Here is a 17,607-nt window from a genome sequence, read left to right as displayed (position 1 = left end):
CTAGAGATGGCCACGTTCAGTTCTTTGACAGTTACTGGTTCTAATAAACTTTCATTTTGTAAATCTGTAAGTTTAGGTAGATCTAAAAAATTCAATACACTGTCTATATAGGGCTCATTGGGGGCCCGGGGTTGGGAGTACAGCTCTCGATAATATGTTTCAAAACTCTCTTGAATTTTCTCTATTGTACTCTCCACAAGCTTTGTCTTTGGATTCTTTATTTTATGAATTGTATTGTCTGCTTGTTGTTTTTGTAATTTATATACTAATAATCTAGCTGATTTATCTCCTACTTCATAATTCTTTTGTCTCAGGTAAAGAAAATTTCTTTGAGTTTCCAACGTATAAATATCGTCAATTTCACTTTCCAATTTCCTAATTTCCTGTTTTTGATTTGAATTACTTTTGTTGCTATCTACAACTTGAAGTTGTTTTAATTTTCCTTGAAGGTCTGCTAATTTTTGTGCATTGATTTTTTTCATGTGAGTGGTAATGGAAATAATTTTCCTTCTCAGTACAGCTTTCAATGTATCCCATAAGATCACTGGTGATGTTTCTCCCGTGTCATTAAGGTCTAGATATTCTTTGATTTCTCCCCTTAATCTCTCCATTACTTTCGGGTTGTTGAGTATATGTGCGTTTAGCCTCCATAGTGTTTTCCTCATTTTCCTTTCCAGGATTAGAGACATAGAGACTGGGCTATGATCTGACAGATCAATTGTTGCAATATTACAGTTTTTTATCCTGAGTCTATCTGTATTAAAGATAAAGAAATAGTCTATCCTTGAATAGGCTGAATGAGGGAAAGAGTAATATGTATAATCTTTACTAGTAGGGTGTAATTCCCTCCAGACATCTATAATTCCCAACTCCTCCATCAATGAATTCACTTTCCGAGTCAGAGGTTTATTCTGAGTAACTATTCTTGAAGAATCTAATATAGGATTTAATCTAATATTAAAATCCCCTCCACAAATTACTACCCCTTGAGAACTGACCATTAGGTCAAAAATGTGTCTATAAAATGACCATTCACAACCTGGAGGAGCATAAACATTCAGCAATGTTATTTCTGTACCTTCTATTCTTCCTGTGATTTTTACGAACCGTCCTTCTTTGTCTTTAGTCTCTAAAATATGTTCATAATTAAGAGTACTTGATATTAAAGTTGCTACCCCTCTTTTGGACTCAATTTATATGATGAATAAAATACATGCTTAAAGCCCATTCTTTTTAATTTTCCATGTTCAGATTGGCTCATATGTGTTTCCTGGAGGAAAGCTATTTGTGCCCTCTCTTTTTTCAATTTAGACGTAATCTTATTTCTTTTAATTGGATTCAAAACCCCATTAACATTATAGGAAATTATTTTTACCAATTCAGTTTGCATTTTCCTCTAGTAGAAAAAAAACACTCTCCTTTTCTAACCAAACAGTAAGCAATTCCTTCTCAACAGTAAACCAAGACATATAACCACACCCTAGAAATTTTGAACGTGTAACATTTGAAAAATTTTCCCGACTTCCCACAGTGAGGCCTGAGCACCGACCCGCCTCAGTTCAGAGGGATAACCTCTATCTTCACCCTGTGTTAGAGGGCCCTCAGCAGTTTGAATAATCATAGAGAATTTTCTCCTATTTATGTCTCGACCAAATTGCTATCATTCAAGTTATTCCGCCTAGTTTATTTTCAGTTACCAGTTTTCATTTTACCTTTAAGTCCGATTTACTCTTTTCAGTCATTTCTCTTAATTAATCTGTATTCTCTGTACATTCGCGTCTAAATATTTGCAGCTTTTCCTTGTAGTTTGACACTCTGGTTCGTGTGGAGCGTTCTTGCCCCACTGACTGCCACGACTTCTGCCGAATCCTCTCCAGTAGCGACTCCGGTTGGGTGATGACTTTAATAGGTAGTCCCCGGTCCGCCAGGTCCGACGTTGCCTCCTCCACCGTAGCGTAAGTTTTTGTCCCTTCGTCGTAAAAGACTCTCAGTCGAGCTGGATACAGGGTCTGGAATCTGATGTTGTTTTCCTCAGGACTCTCCGTGTTTCCGTATATTGCTTCCGTCTGGCAAGAATCCCCCGTGCGTAGTCGTGGTCTAAACTGATTTTACAGTTGTTCCACATGAAACCTTTCTTTTGCCATGCCCGTTTAAGCACCTCTTCCTTCGTTCTGTAACTGAGAAATCTGATCAGAACCGATCTGGGCTGGGCGCCTGCCGGAGGCTGTGGTGCCAACACGCGGTGAGCCCTTTCTATCTGTAGGTCTTTTGCGGCCGGTATATCAAGGTTCTCTCTAAGCATCTTCTCCACGAAGAGAATCATCAATCCGGGTTTACCTTCAGTTCCTTCGGGAACTCCGTAAATCCTCACATTTTCCCTTCTCGAGCGGCCTTCTTGGTCTATTAGTTTCCACTGGAGCTGGTCTTGTAGCTTCAGCATTTCTGCTATCACTTCCTCAGCATTTTGTAGCTTCTCTTCAATTCGAACAATCCTCGCTTCGGCTTCATCTATCCGCGAGTTAATTTTTACTATTTCTCCTTTAATATCTTCCAGCTGTTTGCTGTTGTCTTGTCGGAACTCGCGAATCTCTCCGAGAATCAAAGACAGAGTCACCGATTCCCCCTCATTCTCTCCGTCCTGGCTTGCCGTGGGGGAGCTAGGCCCGTCGCCTTGCTGCATCTCTTTATGTTTATCAGCCTTCGGAGCGGACTTTTTATTCTTGTTCTTAGACATCATACTTGCCCCTTTTATTAATATAGTTATGCAATATTAAGTATTTGTCTAAATTCGATTTTGGGGCAGTTTACCTTCTTTTTTGTCAAGAGACCTTTTCCTTACGCCGCCATTCCCTTGATGACCCGGAAGTCCCTCGATTTCACCGCTTTCCAAATGTGCTGTTATCATATATTTGATAACTGACTCTAGCATTTTCCCCACTACCGATGTTAGGCTAACCGGTCTATAATTCCCTGGTTTCTCTCTCCCTCCTTTTTAAAAAGTGGTGTTACACTAGCCACCCTCCAATCCTCAGGAACTAATCCAGAGTCTAAAGAGTTTTGAAAAATTATCACTAATGCATCCACTATTTCTTGGGCTACTTCCTGCAGTCCTGACGAAGGGTCTCGGCCTGAAACGTCGACTGTACCTCTTCCTAGAGATGCTGCCTGGCCTGCTGCGTTCACCAGCAACTTTGATGTGTGTTGCTTGAATTTCCAGCATCTGCAGTATTCCTGTTGTTTAGTTATTCATTTGGTCTGCCATGTCCTTGTTCCCCATGATCAATTCACCTGTTTCTGACTGGAAGGGGCCTACATTTGTCTTAATCAATCTTTTTCTTTTCACACATCTATAAAAGCTTTTACAGTCAGTTTTTATGTTCCCTGCCAGTTTTCTCTCATAATCTTTTTTTCCCTTTCCTAATTAAGCCCTTTGTCCTCGTCTGCTGGACTCTGAATTTCTCCCAGTCCTCAGGTGAACCATTTTTTCTGGCTAATTTGTATGCTTCTTCTTTGGAATTGATACTATCCCTAATTTCCCTTGTCAGCCACGGGTGCACTACCTTCCCTGGTTTATTCTTTTGCCAAACTGGGATGAATAATTGTTGTAGTTCATCCATACATCCTGTGTTCTGTGCTCCATGTTCTATGATCTGTGCTTTCTGGTCTTTGGTCTGTCCCAGCTTCTTCCTGCCAATAGTTGCCGACCCAGGTACTTTGGGAAGGAACCCCATGCACACTGTATAGGTGCCTCCCGCAGGAGCCCATCATTGACGCGCCTGATGCGGGACTTACCAAGAGTAGAGGAAGAAGACGTAAAAAGGCACGGAGAGGACCAGGAAGACCAAGCGGCCGTCCTGGATTCCGTACGCGATGCCGGGCAGGATCAGCTGGCCGAGGGTGTAGAAATAGTTGCAAAACGTGGCGGCCCGTATCCGGAATGTCATCGGGATCCACTCGATGCCTGAATGGGGAAGAAGCGAGAACGTCACTGTGCGGAGAGCCGGTAGAGGGTCCCTCCTGAGCCCAGAGAGGCCCGGAGTGAATCCCAGTCACTCATTTCATCGGGGAGAGTGAGCGGGGCTCAGCGATGCGGCTGAGTGAGAGTTCAGTAGAAGGGTGTATGATGAGAGCGTGAGGGGTCGCGAGGGAGAAGGGGTCGCGAGGGAGGGGTCGCGAGGGAGGGGGGTCACGAGGGAGAGAGGGGGCGCGAAGGAGAGAGGGGGCGCGAGGGAGTGGGGGCCGCGAGAGTGAGGGGGTCGCGAGGGAGAGAGGGGGCGCGAGGAAGAGAGAGGGGTCGCGAGGGAGAGAAGGGGCGTGAGGGAGGGGGGCGCGAGGGAGTGGGGGCCGTGAGAGTGAGGGGGTCGCGAGGGAGAGAGGGGTCGCGAGGGAGAGAAGAGGCGCGAGGGAGAGAAGGGGCGTGAGGGAGAGAGGGGTCGCGAGGGAGAGAAGGGGTACGAGGGAGGGGGGCGCGAGGGAGGGGGGCACGCGAGGGAGGGGGGCGCGCGAGGGAAAGGGGGCCGCGAGGGACAGGCGGGCGGGAGAGGGGGGACACGAGAAAGGGGGGTCGCGAGGGAAAGGCAGGCGGGAGAGAGGGGGCGCTAGGGAAAGAAAGGAGAGTGAGAGAGAGAGAGGGGGAGTGTGAGAGAGAAAGAAAGGAGAGTGTGAGAGAGAAAGAGAACAAACAAAAGCCTGTCACGGATTGCGAGCAGTTTTGGGCCAAATGGCCTAATTCTGCTCTTATATCTGACAGTCTTATGGCCTTATCTAAGAAAGGATGTATTGGCCTTGGAGAGGGTCCAGAGGAGATCTCAAGAATGATTCTGGCAACAAAAAGGTTCATGTATGAAGAGCATTTCAAGGCTCTGGTCCTGTATTTGCTGGAGGTTAGAAGAATTGGGGGGCGGGGGGGGAATCTCATTGAACCCTATCGAATATTGAAAGGCCTTGATAGAGCGGATATAGAGAGGATGTTTCCTATGGTGATGAAGTCTAGGAGCAGAAGACACAGATAGAGTGGATGTGGAGAGGATGTTTCCCGTAGTGGGGGAGTCTAGGACCAGAGGACACAGATAGAGTGGATGTGGAGAGGATGTTTCCTATGGTGGGGGAGTCTAGGACCAGAGGACACAGATAGAGTGGATGTGGAGAGGATGTTTCCTATGGTGGGGGAGTCTAGGACCAGAGGACACAGATAGAGTGGATGTGGAGTGGATGTTTCCTATAGCGGGGGAGTCTAGGACCAGAGGACACAACCTTGAATAGAGGGACATCCATTTAGAACAGAGAAGAGGAGGAATTTCTTTAGCCAGAGGGTGGTAAATCTGTGGAATTCATTGCCAAGGGCAGCTGTGAAGGTCCTCATTGGGTACATTAATGGTGGAGGTTGATAGGTTCTTGATCAGTCTGGGTGTTAAAGACTATGGGGAGAAGGCAGGAGAATGGAGTTGAGAGGGTTAGTAAATCAGTCATGATGGAAGGGGAGCATGGGTCAACAGCCGAATTCTGGTCGTATGGTCTCACACACCCAGGCATACTGTGTTGAGTATTATCCCTGACACCGCCATTCCTGACAGGACTCTCCAGAAGCAGTAGAGTGGGAAGGAGGAGGAGAAGGCGCCACACGTCCCGGAAACCGCCTGCAGTAGGTGGGACGACAGTAGGACTGTCCGCCGCCCATACCTGGCAACCAAAAGCACCGGGTAAGACATCTCACTTCGCTACCTAAACATGAGAGATTCTGCAAATGCTGGAAATTCAGAACAACACACACACACGAACTGCTGGAGGAACTCAGCAGGTCAGGCAGCATCTCTGGAAAGAAATAAGGTTTTGGGGCAAGACCCTTCACCGGGGCTGGAAATGAAGTGGGGAAAGAAGACAAAGAAAGAAGGAAGACTGTAAGACCATTTCTTTGGAGCGAAGGAGGAAGAGAGGATAGAGGTGTACAAGATGATCGAGTGGATGGGCAGAAACTTTTTCTCGGTGTGGAAATGGCTAATACGAAGAGGAATAATTTTATGTGCTTGAGGGGGAAGTACAGTGGGGTGGGGATGTCAGAGGTAGGTTTTTTTTACTCAGCGAGTGTTGGGTGTGTGGAACGCCCTGCCAGGGATGGTGGTAGAGGCAGATACATTAGGGACGTTTAGGAAACTCTTAAATAGGCACATGGAGAAAAGCCTTCCCTTAGACATTCTACATATTCTCTCTCTTGAGGTCCAGTTTTCCCAATCCACTTTCATGTTAAAATCCCCAAGTTAGAAAGGAAGTTGAGAAGCAGGACCTCAAGGGTAGACCTTCAAACAGCAGCCGGGATGTGGATTACAAGTTACAGCAGGAGATAGAAAAGGCGTGTCAGAAAGGCAATGTCATGATAATCGTTGGGAATTTTAACATGAAAGTGGATTGGGAAAACCAGGTCAGTACTGGACCTCAAGAGAGGGAATTTGTAGAATGTCTAAGGGATGGCTTTTCAGAACAGCTTGTTGTTGAGCCCACTAGGGGATCGGCTGTGCTGGATTGGGTGTTGTGCAATGATCTGGAGGTGATAAGAGAGCTTAAGGTTAAGGAATCCTTAGGGAACAGTGATCACAATATGATCAAGTTCACATTGAAATTTGAGAGGGAAAAATAAAATCCAATGTATCGGTATTTCAGTGGAATAAAGGAAATTACAATGGCATGAGAGGGGAACTGGCTGAAGTCGACTGGAAAGGGACATTTGTAGGAAAGACAGCAGAGCAGCAATGGCTGGAGTTTCTGTAAAAACTGAGGGAAGTGCAAGACAAACATATTCCAAATAAGAAGAAATTTTCAAAGGGAAGAAGGACACTACCGTGGCTGACAAGTGAAGACAGAGCCAAAGTAAAAGCAAAAGAGAGGGCATACAAGGAAGCCAGAGCTAGTGGGAAGATAGAGGAATGGGAAGGAAACTAAGAAGGTCATTCGGAAGGAAAAGTTGAATTATGAGAGGAAGCTGGCGACTAATATCAAAGAAGATACTAACAGCTTTTTTTCAGTATATAAAGGGTAAAGGAGAGTCAAGGGTACATATAGAACCAATAGAAAATGACACTGGAGATATTGTAATGAGAGATGCAGAGATGGCAGAAGAACTGAATGTGTATTTTGCATCAGTCTTCACAGTGGAAGATGTCTGCAGTATATAGAACATTCAAGAGTGTCAGGGAAGTGAAGTTTGTGCAGTGAAAATTATGACTGAGAAGGTGCTCAGGAAGCTTAATAGTCTGAGGGTGGATAAATCTCCTGGAACTGATGGAAGGCACCCTTGGGTTCTGAAGGAAGTAGCTGCAGAGACTGTGGAGGCATTAACCGATAATCTTTCAAGAATCGATAGATTCTGGCATTGTACCGGAAAATTGCAAATGTTACTCCGCTATTTAAGAAGGGTGGGAGGCAGCAGAAAGGAAACTATAGACCTGTTAGCCTGACATCAGTGGTTGGGAAGTTGTTGGAATCGATTGTTAGGGATGAGATTTCGGAGTACCTGGAAGCACATGACAAGATAGGCCAAAGCCAGCGTGGTTTCCTGAAAGGAAGATCCTGCCTGACAAACCTACTGCAATTCCTTGAGGAAATTACAAGCAGGGTAGACAAAGGAGATGCAGTAGATGTGGTGTACTTGAGTTTTCAGAAGGTCTTTGACGAGGTGCCACACATGAGGCTGCTTAGCAAGATAACAGCCCATGGAATTACAGGGAAGTTACTAGCATGGGTGGAGCATTGGCTGGTCGGCAGAAAACAGGGAGTGGGAATAAAGAGATCCTATTCTGACTGGCTGCCGGTTACCAGTGGAGTTCCACAGGGGTCGGTGTTGGGACCGCTGCTTTTTACAATGTATGTCAATGATTTGGACTATGGGAATAATGGACTTGTGGCTAAATTTGCCGATGATACAAAGATAGGTGGAGGAGCGAGTAGTGTTGAGGAAACAGAGAGCCTGCATAGAGACTCGGATAGTTTAGGGGAATGGGCAAAGAAGTGGCAAATGAAATACAATTTTGGAAAGTGTATGGTCATGCACTTTGGTGGAAGAAATAAACAGGCAGACTATTACTTAGATGGGGAGAGAATACAAAATGCAGGGATGCAAAGGGACTTGGGAGTCCTTGTGCAAGATACCCTAAAGGTTAACCTCCAGGTTGAGTCGGTGGTGAAGAAGGCGAATGCAATGTTAGCATTCATTTCTAGAGGTATAGAATATAAGAGCAGGGATGTGATGTTGAGGCTCTGCAAGGCACTTGTGAGACCACACTTGGAGTACTGTGTGCAGTTTTGGGCTCCTTATTTTAGAAAGGATATACTGACATTGGAGAGGGTTCGGAGAAGATTCACAAGAATGACTCCAGGAATGAAAGGGTTACCGTATGAGGATCGTCTGGCTGCTCTTGGGCTGTATTCGCTGGAGTTCAGGAGAATGAGGGGGGATCTCATAGAAACATTCCGAATGTTAAAAGGCCTGAACTGATTAGATATGGAAAAGTTATTTCCCATGGTAGGGGAGTCTAGGACAAGAGGGTACCACTTCAGAATTGAAGGATGTCCTTTTAGAACTGAGATGCGGAGAAATTACATTCATCAGAGGGTAGTAAATCTGTGGGATTTGTTGCCACAAGAGGCTGTGGAGGCCAAGTCATTGGGTGTATTTAAGGCAGAGATAGATGCGTTCTTGATTATCCAGGGCATCAAAGGGTATGGAGTGAAAGCACGGGAGTGGGGATGAATGAATGAAGTGGATCAGCCCATGATTAAATGGTGAAGCAGACTCGATGGGCTGTATGGCCTACTTCTGCTCCTATACCTTATGGTCTTATGGTCTAACCTCAGGATTGCTGACTGTGCCACACGATAGTGAGGATAGGAATAGGATGAGGTGGCAGGTAAATGTGTGGCTGAAGAATTGGAACGGGGGCAGCGATTCAGATTTCGTGACAGTTGGGAACTCTCCTGGGGCAGGTGTGAGCTGCACAAAAGGAACAGGTTGCACTTGAATCTGAGGGGGACCAATATCCTTGCAGGCAGGTTTACTAGATCTTTTGGGAGTGGTTTAAACTAATATGGCAGGAGGATGGGAACCAGGATGATAGAGCTGAGGATGAGCCAACAGGTTTACAAGTAGATGACGGGTGTAACATGAATGTAAGGAAGGACAAGCCAATGATTGGGTACAAATGACTAGGAGCCGAGAGGTAACGTTGCAGCTATATAGGACCCCGGTCAGACCCCACTTGGAGTACTGTGCTCATTTCTGGTCGCCTCACTACAGGAAGGATGTGGAAACCATAGAAAGGGTGCAGAGGAGATTTACAAGGATGTTGCCTGGATTGGGGAGCATGCCTTATGAGAATAGGTTGAGTGAACTCGGCCCTTTCTCCTTGGAGCGACGAAGGATGAGAGGTGACCTGATAGAGGTGTATAAGATGATGAGAGGCATTGATCGTGTGGATAGTCAGATGCTTTTTCCTAGAGCTGAAATGACTAGCATGAGAGGACACAGTTTTTAGGTGCTTGGAAGTAGGTACAGAGGAGATGTCAGGGGTAAGTTTTTTTACACAGAGAGTGGTGAGTGTGTGGAATGGGCTGCCGGCAACAGTGGTGGAGGCGGATACGATAGGGTCTTTTAAGAGACTCCTGGACAGGTATATGGAGCTCAGAAAAATAGAGGGCTATGGGTAACCCTCAGTAATTTCTAAGGTAAGGACATGTTCGGCACATCTTTGTGGGCCGAAGGGCCTGTATTGTGCTGTAGGTTTTCTACGTTTCTAAATGCAGACAGAGCACAGAGTTAAATTGTACCACAGAGGCAAAATTCAAAAGCGCGAAGAATGCAGGACTGAAGGTGCTATATTTAAATGCGTGTAGCATTCAGAACAAGGTGGACAAACTCATGGCACAATTAGAGATTGGTCAGTATGATGTTGTGGGCATCACTAAATCGTGGCTGAAAGAAGGCCATAGTTGGGAGTTTAACATCAAAGGAACTTTGTATAGAAAGAAGAGGCAGGAAGGCATAGACGGTGGTGTGGCTCTGTTAGTAAGAAATGGAATTACATCTTTAGAAGGAGGTGACATAGGGTCAAAGAATTTTGAATCTTTATGGGTGGAGTTAAGAAACTGCAAGGGTAGAAAAAAAAATTATGGGAATCATATGTCGGCCTCCAAATAGTAGCCAAAATGTGGGGTTGAGATTGAAAGGGCATGTAATAAGGGTAATGTCACAATTGTAATGGGGGACGTCAATATGCAAGGGGAATCAAGTTCGTGTTAGATCACAAGAGAGGGAATTTGTTGAGTGCCTTCGAGGTGGCTTTTTAGAGTGTTGTGTAATGACCATGATCTGATTAGGAACCTTAACATAGCTTAGGAGGCAGTGATCATATGAATTCGTACTGCAATTTGAGAGGGAGAAGCATTAAATCAGATGTATCACTATCACAATGGAATAAAGAGAATTACAGAGGCATGAGAGAGGAGCTTGCCCAGGCGGATTGGAGGAGGATAGTGGTGGGGATGTCGTCAGAGTAGAGATGGAATAGTTCATAAGGTGCAGGATAGATATATCCCACAGAAGTTGTTCTCAAATGGCAGGGTAAGGCAACTGTGGCTGACAAGGGAAGTTAAGGATTATGTATAAGCCAAGGAAAGGGCAAATAAGGTAGCAAAAGTGAGTGGGAAGTTAGATGGTTGGGAAGCTTTTAAAATCTAACAAAAGGCAACTAAAACAATCTATAAGATGGGAAAAGATGAACTATGAGGGCAAACTAGCCAATAAATTAAAGCAGGATAGTACTTTTTTCAGTTATATAAAGAATAAAAGGGAGGTGAGCGTTGCTATTGGACCACCGGAAAATGATGCTGGTGAGGTGGCAATGGGGGACAAAGAAATGGCAGATGAACTTTAAGGGTACTTTGCATCAGTCTTCACTATGGAAAAGGATATGCCAGATGTCTGTGACTGTCAGGGAGTGAGTGCCATTGCTACTACAAAGGAAAAAGGCCAGGTAAACTCAAAGGTCTTAAGGAGGATAAGTCTCCTGGACCAGATGGACAACATCCCAGCGTCCTGAGAGAGGTTGCTGAAGAGAGAACAGATGCATTTGTCATGAACTTTCGAGAATCAGTTGTTTCTGGCATGGTCCCGGAGGACTGGAAGATTGCAAATGTCCACTCCGCTCTTCAAAAAGGGAGAAAGGAAATTAACATAGAAACATAGAAAACCTACAGCACAATCAGACCTTTGGCCCACAGTGCTGTGCTGTACATGTACTTACTTTAGAAATGAGAAGTCAGTTAGCCCAACCTCAGCGGGAAAGTTTTGGAGTTAATTTTAAGGATGAGCTTTTGAGGTACTTGGAGACTAATTATAAATTAAGTCAAAGTCAGCATGGTTTCTGTAAAGGAAAATCCTGCCTGACAAATCTGTTAGAGTTCTTCAAGGAAGTAACCAGCAGGGTGGACAACAGAGAGACAGTGGATATCATTTACTTGTTTTTCAGAAGGCATTTGAGTAAGTCCCACACATGAGGCTGCTTAACAAGATAAGATCCTCTGGCATGGATAGAGGAATGGCTGACCAGCCAGGAGGCAGCGAGTGGGAATAAAAGGGGCTTTTTCAGGTTGGCTGCCAGTGACTAGTGGTGTTCCTTAGGAGTTAGTATTGCGACCGTTACTTTTCACATTGTTTGTCAATGATTTAGATAATGGAATTGATGGCTTTGTGGAAAAGATTGTGGACGATATGAAGATAGGTGGAGGGGTAGGTCATGCTGAGGAAGCAATGCGATTGCAGCAGGACTTTGACAAATTGGAAGAATGGGCAAAAAAGTGGCAGGTGGAATACAGAGTTGGGAAATGTACGATAATGCGTTTAGGTAAAAGTGTAGCGGTGTGCTACACACAGCGCTAGAATAACCACACGGAGTCCGTGAGTTAGAGTTGCGATGAAAGAGATTTATTCAAACTTCGCGGCCTGCTTTAAAGCCTTCCCGTTCCCGCCCTCCCTGGGCGGGATTGCTGTGGGGAATGCATATTCCCAGACCCTTTCTGTGCGCGGGATTTTCCCCCTGCTGGTGAAGATGGCCTGGCGCCCTTTTTGGGGCCGGCCCTCTGCCTGTGCGCGCTGTTGTGAGCCGGTTCGTGTATGTCGGAAAGTGGGTCGCCACAAAAGGAACAATAGTGCAGACTATTATCTAAATGAGGAGAAGGTTCCAACATCAGAGGTGCTGAGGAACTTGGGAGTCCTCGTGCAAGACTCCCAGAAGGTTCATTGACAGGTTGAGTCTGTGGTAAAGAAGGCAAATGCAATGTTGTCATTTATTTCAGTGGGAATAGAAAAGCAAGATGCTGAGACTCGATAAGACACTAGTCAGACTGCACTTGGAGTATTGTCAACAGTTTTGGGCCCCATATTTCAGAAAGGATGTGTTTTCCTTGGAGACAGCCCAGAGGAGGTTCACGAAGATGATTCCAGGAATGAAGGGACTAAGATACAGGGGAGTGTTTGGCAACTTTGGGCCTGTACTCACTGGAATGTAGAAGAATGCTGGGGGATCTCTTTGAAACCTACCAAATGTTGAAAGAATTAGATAGGGTGGATGAGGAGAGGATGCTTCCTATGGTGGGAGCATCCAGAAATAGAGGGCACAGTCTCAAAATTGAGGGGCAACCTTTTAGAACAGAGGTAAGGAGGAATATTTTTAGCCAGAGAGCACTGTCTTTAAAGAGAATGAACCCTCGCAAGGTAGGAGGTCCCGATGGAGTACCTGGTAAAGCTCTGAAAACCTGTGCCTACCAACTAGCGGGAGCATTCAAGGACATTTTCAACCTCTGACTGCTACAGGCAGAAGTTCCCACTTGCTTTAAAAAGGCAACAATTATACCAATGCCAAAGAAGAATCATGTGGGCTGCCTTAATGACTATTGACAGTGATGAAATGCTTTGAGACGTTGTTTATGACTAGACTGAACTCTTGCCTCAGCAAGGACCTGGAGCCATTGTAGTTTGCCTATCGTCACAATAGGTCAATGGCAGACACAATCTCCATGGCTCTTCACACGGCTTTAGACCACCTAGACAACACAAACACCTACATCAGGATGCTGTTCATCGACTATAGTTCAGCATTTAATACCATCATTCCCACAATCCTGATTCAGAAGTTGCAGAACCTAGGCCTCTGTATCTCCCTCTGTAATTGGATCCTTGACTTCATAACTGGAGGACCACAGTCTGTGCAGATTGGTGATAACATATCCTCTTCGCGGACAATCAACACTGGCGCACCTCAGGCGTGTGTGCTTAGCCCGCTGTTCTACTCTCTCTATACACATGACTGTGTGGCTAGGCATAGCTCAAATACCATCTATAAATTTGCTGACGATACAACCATTGTTGGTAGAATCTCAGGTGGTGATGAGAGGGCGTACAGGAGTGAGATATGCCAACTGGTGGAGTGGTGTCGTAGCAACCCCTCAATGTCAGTAAGGTGGAAGAGCTTCAGGAAGGGTAAGATGAAGGAACACATAACAATCCTCATAGAGGGATCAGAAGTGGAGAGAGTGAGCAGTTTCAAGTTCCTGGGTGTCAAGATCTCTGAGGATTTAACCTGGTCCTAACATATTGATGTAGTCATAAAGTAGGCAAGACAGCGGCTATACTTTATTGGGAGTTTGAAGCGATTTGGCATGTCAACAAATATGCTCAAAAACTTCTATAATTGTACCATGGAGAGCATTCTGACAGGCTGCATCACTGTCTGGTATTGAGGGGCTACTGCACAGGACCAAAAGAAGTTGCAGAAGGTTGTAAATCTAGTCAGCTCCATCTTGGGTACTACCCTACAAAGTACCCAGGACATCTTCAGGGAGCGGTGTCTCAGAAAGGCAGTGTCCATTATTAAGGACCTCCAGCACCCAGGGCATGCCCTTTTCTCACTGTTACCATCAGGTAGGAGATACAGAAGCCTGAAGGCACACACTCAGCGATTCAGGAACAGCTTCTTCCCCTCTGCCATCCGATTCCTAAATGGACATTGAAGCTTTGGACACTACCTCACTTTTTTAATATACAGTATTTATACTTTTCCACATTTTAAATGATCTATTCAATGCATGTAATTGATTTACTTGTTTATTTATTGTTATGTTTTACTTTATATATTTTTTTCTCTCTCTGCTAGATTATATATTGCATTGAACTGCTGCTGCTAAGTTAACAAATTTCACGGCACATGCCCCTGATAATAAACCTGATTCTGGTTCTGAATCTGTGGAATGCTCTGCCACAGACTGAGGTGGAGGCCAAGACAGTGTGTATATTTAAAGTGGAAGTCGATAGTTTCCTGATCGGTCAGGGCATCAAAGGATATGGCGAGAAGGCAGGTGAGTGGAGTTGAGTGGGATCCAGGATCAGCCGTAATGGGTCGGCACAGCAGACGATGGGCTGAATGGCCTCATTCTGCTCGTATGTCTTATGAGCTTATGGTCTCAGAACAGGCCCTTGTGGAAAACCACAGGTCGCCAAGCTTCATCTCGAAGCTTCCCTGGAGCCCATGCCTCCTGACTTTTTGAATAATCCTACCATGGGGAACATTATCGAATGCCTTACTAAAATCCATGAGGAGATTCGGATGAATCTCTCGTTCCCAGAGCCTTACCTGTCGGAGAGCCTCCCGAGAATGACGGATCCCACCAGGATTCCAGCCATGTAGAGAGACTGTGCCATGTGTCTCAGCGATTTACGGTTACACACCAGGTCCCACTGCCAAAGCAAGAACACCACCAAGACACTCAGAGAGCGGCTGAACAAGTGTAGGAAGCAACAGGAGCTGAACTTCTGGACTTTTGGTAAGATGGCAGCATGTTCGAATGCAACAACCTCTTGGGGACCAATCAAAGGGGTGGACTTCTCCTTTTCTTTTTAAATTTTTTTTTCTCTTTCTTTATTAATCTTTTTATTGATTTAGAAAGAGCATATATACAAATAAGAGGAGAATTATCTCAAATATATATAACAATATGAACAGAAAGTGAAATACAGATTAGCAAAATCATACATAGTATTAAGCAAATATGTAATATATAATGAAAAAGAAAGACAACTAATTCTCCTCTTATCAATTCATGGAGAGAGAAAAAAACCTTTAAGTTTTTTAAATGAGAAGGGAAAAAAACCCCACTACACTATAAGAAGAAAAGGAAAAACAAAGAGGACTGGGCAGTCCACTCTGCGGATACGACTTTCTGCTCAAATCTAAAACTTCGAAAAGTAATAATTGGAAGAGTAATCCATCAAATGAAAATATTGAATAAAAGGTCGCCAGATTTGCTCAAATTTAAAGGATGGATCAAATGTCCGTCTTCTTATTTTCTCTAAACTTAAACAGGACATAATGGAGGAGAGCCAAAAAAAGACAGTATCTCTCCAAAAATTATCTAGCTTTATACAAGACATATGAGTTAAAGTGGCCACCTCAATATTACACCTGTCACAAATAGGTTTAATGTTGGAAAAAATAAGTGCTAGTTTATCCTTTGACATATGGGCCTGATGCACTACCTTGAACCTTGGGGAAAAAAAAGAAAGAAAAAATTGTTTTTTTTATATAGTAAATTATACTGTTCTCCAGGAACAAGCAGTACAGATTACCTGATTGGCAGACCACAGTACGTGTGCTTGCAACACTGTGTGTCTGACAGAGTGATCAGCAGCACTGGGGCTCCACAGGGGACTGTCTTGTCTCCCTTTCTCTTCACCATTTACACCTCGGACTTCAACTACTGCACAGAGTCTTGCCACCTTCGGAAGTTTTCTGATGACTCTGCCATAGTTGGATGCATCAGCAAGGGAGATGAGGCTGAGTACAGGGCTACGGTAGGAAACTTTGTCACATGGTGTGAGCAGAATTATCTGCAGCTTAATGTGAAAAAGACTAAGGAGCTGGTGGTGGACCTGAGGAGGGCTAAGGCACTGGTGACCCCTGTTTTCATCCAAGGGGTCAGTGTGGACATGGTGGAGGATTACAAATACCTGGGGATACGAATTGACAATAAACTGGACTGGTCAAAGAACACTGAGGCTGTCTACAAGAAGGGTCAGAACCGTCTCTATTTCCTGAGGAGACTGAGGTCCTTTAACATCTGCCGGATGATGCTGAGGATGTTCTACAAGTCCTTTGTGGCCAGTGCGATCATGTTTGCTGTTGTGTACTGGGGCAGCAGGCTGAGGGTAGCAGACACCAACAGAATCAACAAACTCATTTGTAAGGCCAGTGATGTTGTGGGGATGGAACTGGACTCTCTGACGGTGGTGTCTGAAAAGAGGATGCTGTCCAAGTTGCATGCCATCTTGGACAATGTCTCCCATCCACTACATAATGTACTGGTTGGGTACAGGAGTACATTCAGCCAGAGACTCATTCCACCGAGATGCAGCACAGAGCGTCATAGGAAGTCATTCCTGCCTGTGGCCATCAAACTTTACAACTCCTCCCTTGGAGGATCAGACACCCTGAGCCAATAGGCTGGTCCTGGACTTATTTCCTGGCATAATTTACATATTATTATTTAATTATTTATGGTTTTATTACTATTTAATTATTTATGGTGCAACTGTAACGAAAACCAATTTCCCCCGGGATCAATAAAGTATGACTATGACTACAGTAGGTCTACCACATCAGTGATCTGTTCGTTGTTTGGAGCTGGTGGACCAGTCAGAGAAAGAAAAGCCAGCAGATGGCCGGGAGGGGGAGATGGCCAAGGGACTCGGGAGTGTTTGTGCATGAATCACAAAAAAAGTTGGCTTGCAGGTACAACAGGTTATTAAGAAGGTAAACAGAATGTTGGCCTTCATTGATAGAGGGATTGAATTCAAGAGCAGGGAGGTCATGCTGCAACTATACAGGGGACTGGTGAGGCCGCGCCTGGAGTACTGTGTGCAGTTCTGGTCTCCATACTTGAGGAAGGATATACTGGCTTTGGAGGCAGTGCAGAGGAGGTTCACCTGGTTGATTCCAGGTACCTGTGAGGAGAGATTGAGTCGCCTGGGACTATACTCTCTGGAATTCAGAAGAATGAGAGGGGATCTTATAGAAACATACAAAATTTTGAAAGTTGTTTCCATTGGTAGGTGAGACTAGAACTAGGGGACAAAGCCTCAAGATTCAGGGGAGAAGATTTAGGAAGGAAATGAGCAGAAAATGTTTTTCCCAGAGAGTGGTGAATCTGTGGAATTCTCTGCCCAGGGAAGCAGTTGAGGCTTCTTCACTAAATATATTTAAGATACAGTTAGATAGGTTTTTACACAGTAGGGGAATTAAGGGTTATGGGGAAAAGGCAGGTAGATGGAGCTGAGTTTACGGACAGATCAGCCATGATCTTATTGAATTACAGAGCAGGCTCGACGGGCCGGATGGCCGACCCCTGCTCCTATTTCTTATGTTGTGGGGTTTAGAAGCCGACAGACGGCCGGGGGTCAGATTTTAAAAGGTGAAGCCGGCGTCCGACCGGAGAAGGAAAAGCCCGCGGGCAGCTGGGAGAAGGAGACGCCGGTGTTCCGCCAAGAGAAGGAGGATTCGGGGCTCAGAGGGG

The 17,607-nt window shown here is 45.0% G+C and overlaps 1 protein-coding gene across 5 annotated transcripts in view; it reads right to left on the bottom strand.

Annotated features, from left to right (window-relative positions):
* LOC134339616 (solute carrier family 22 member 6-A-like) overlaps positions 1-17,607 on the bottom strand; it is a 77,631-nt gene that overhangs the window by 33,268 nt on the left and 26,756 nt on the right. For all 5 annotated transcript variants that reach the window (XM_063036287.1, XM_063036289.1, XM_063036290.1 and 2 more), the window contains 3 exons: positions 14,673-14,776; positions 5,525-5,679; positions 3,793-3,961 (listed from right to left, as the gene is read on the bottom strand). In XM_063036287.1, coding sequence (XP_062892357.1) covers positions 3,793-3,961; positions 5,525-5,679; positions 14,673-14,776 — 428 coding nt within the window. The remainder of the gene's footprint in view (positions 1-3,792; positions 3,962-5,524; positions 5,680-14,672; positions 14,777-17,607) is intronic.

This window comes from Mobula hypostoma, chromosome 30 (assembly GCF_963921235.1).
Source record: "Mobula hypostoma chromosome 30, sMobHyp1.1, whole genome shotgun sequence".
NCBI lineage: Eukaryota > Metazoa > Chordata > Chondrichthyes > Myliobatiformes > Myliobatidae > Mobula > Mobula hypostoma.
The sequence above is the reverse complement of the archived record's forward strand: the minus strand, read 5'-3'. Positions and strand labels throughout refer to the sequence as shown.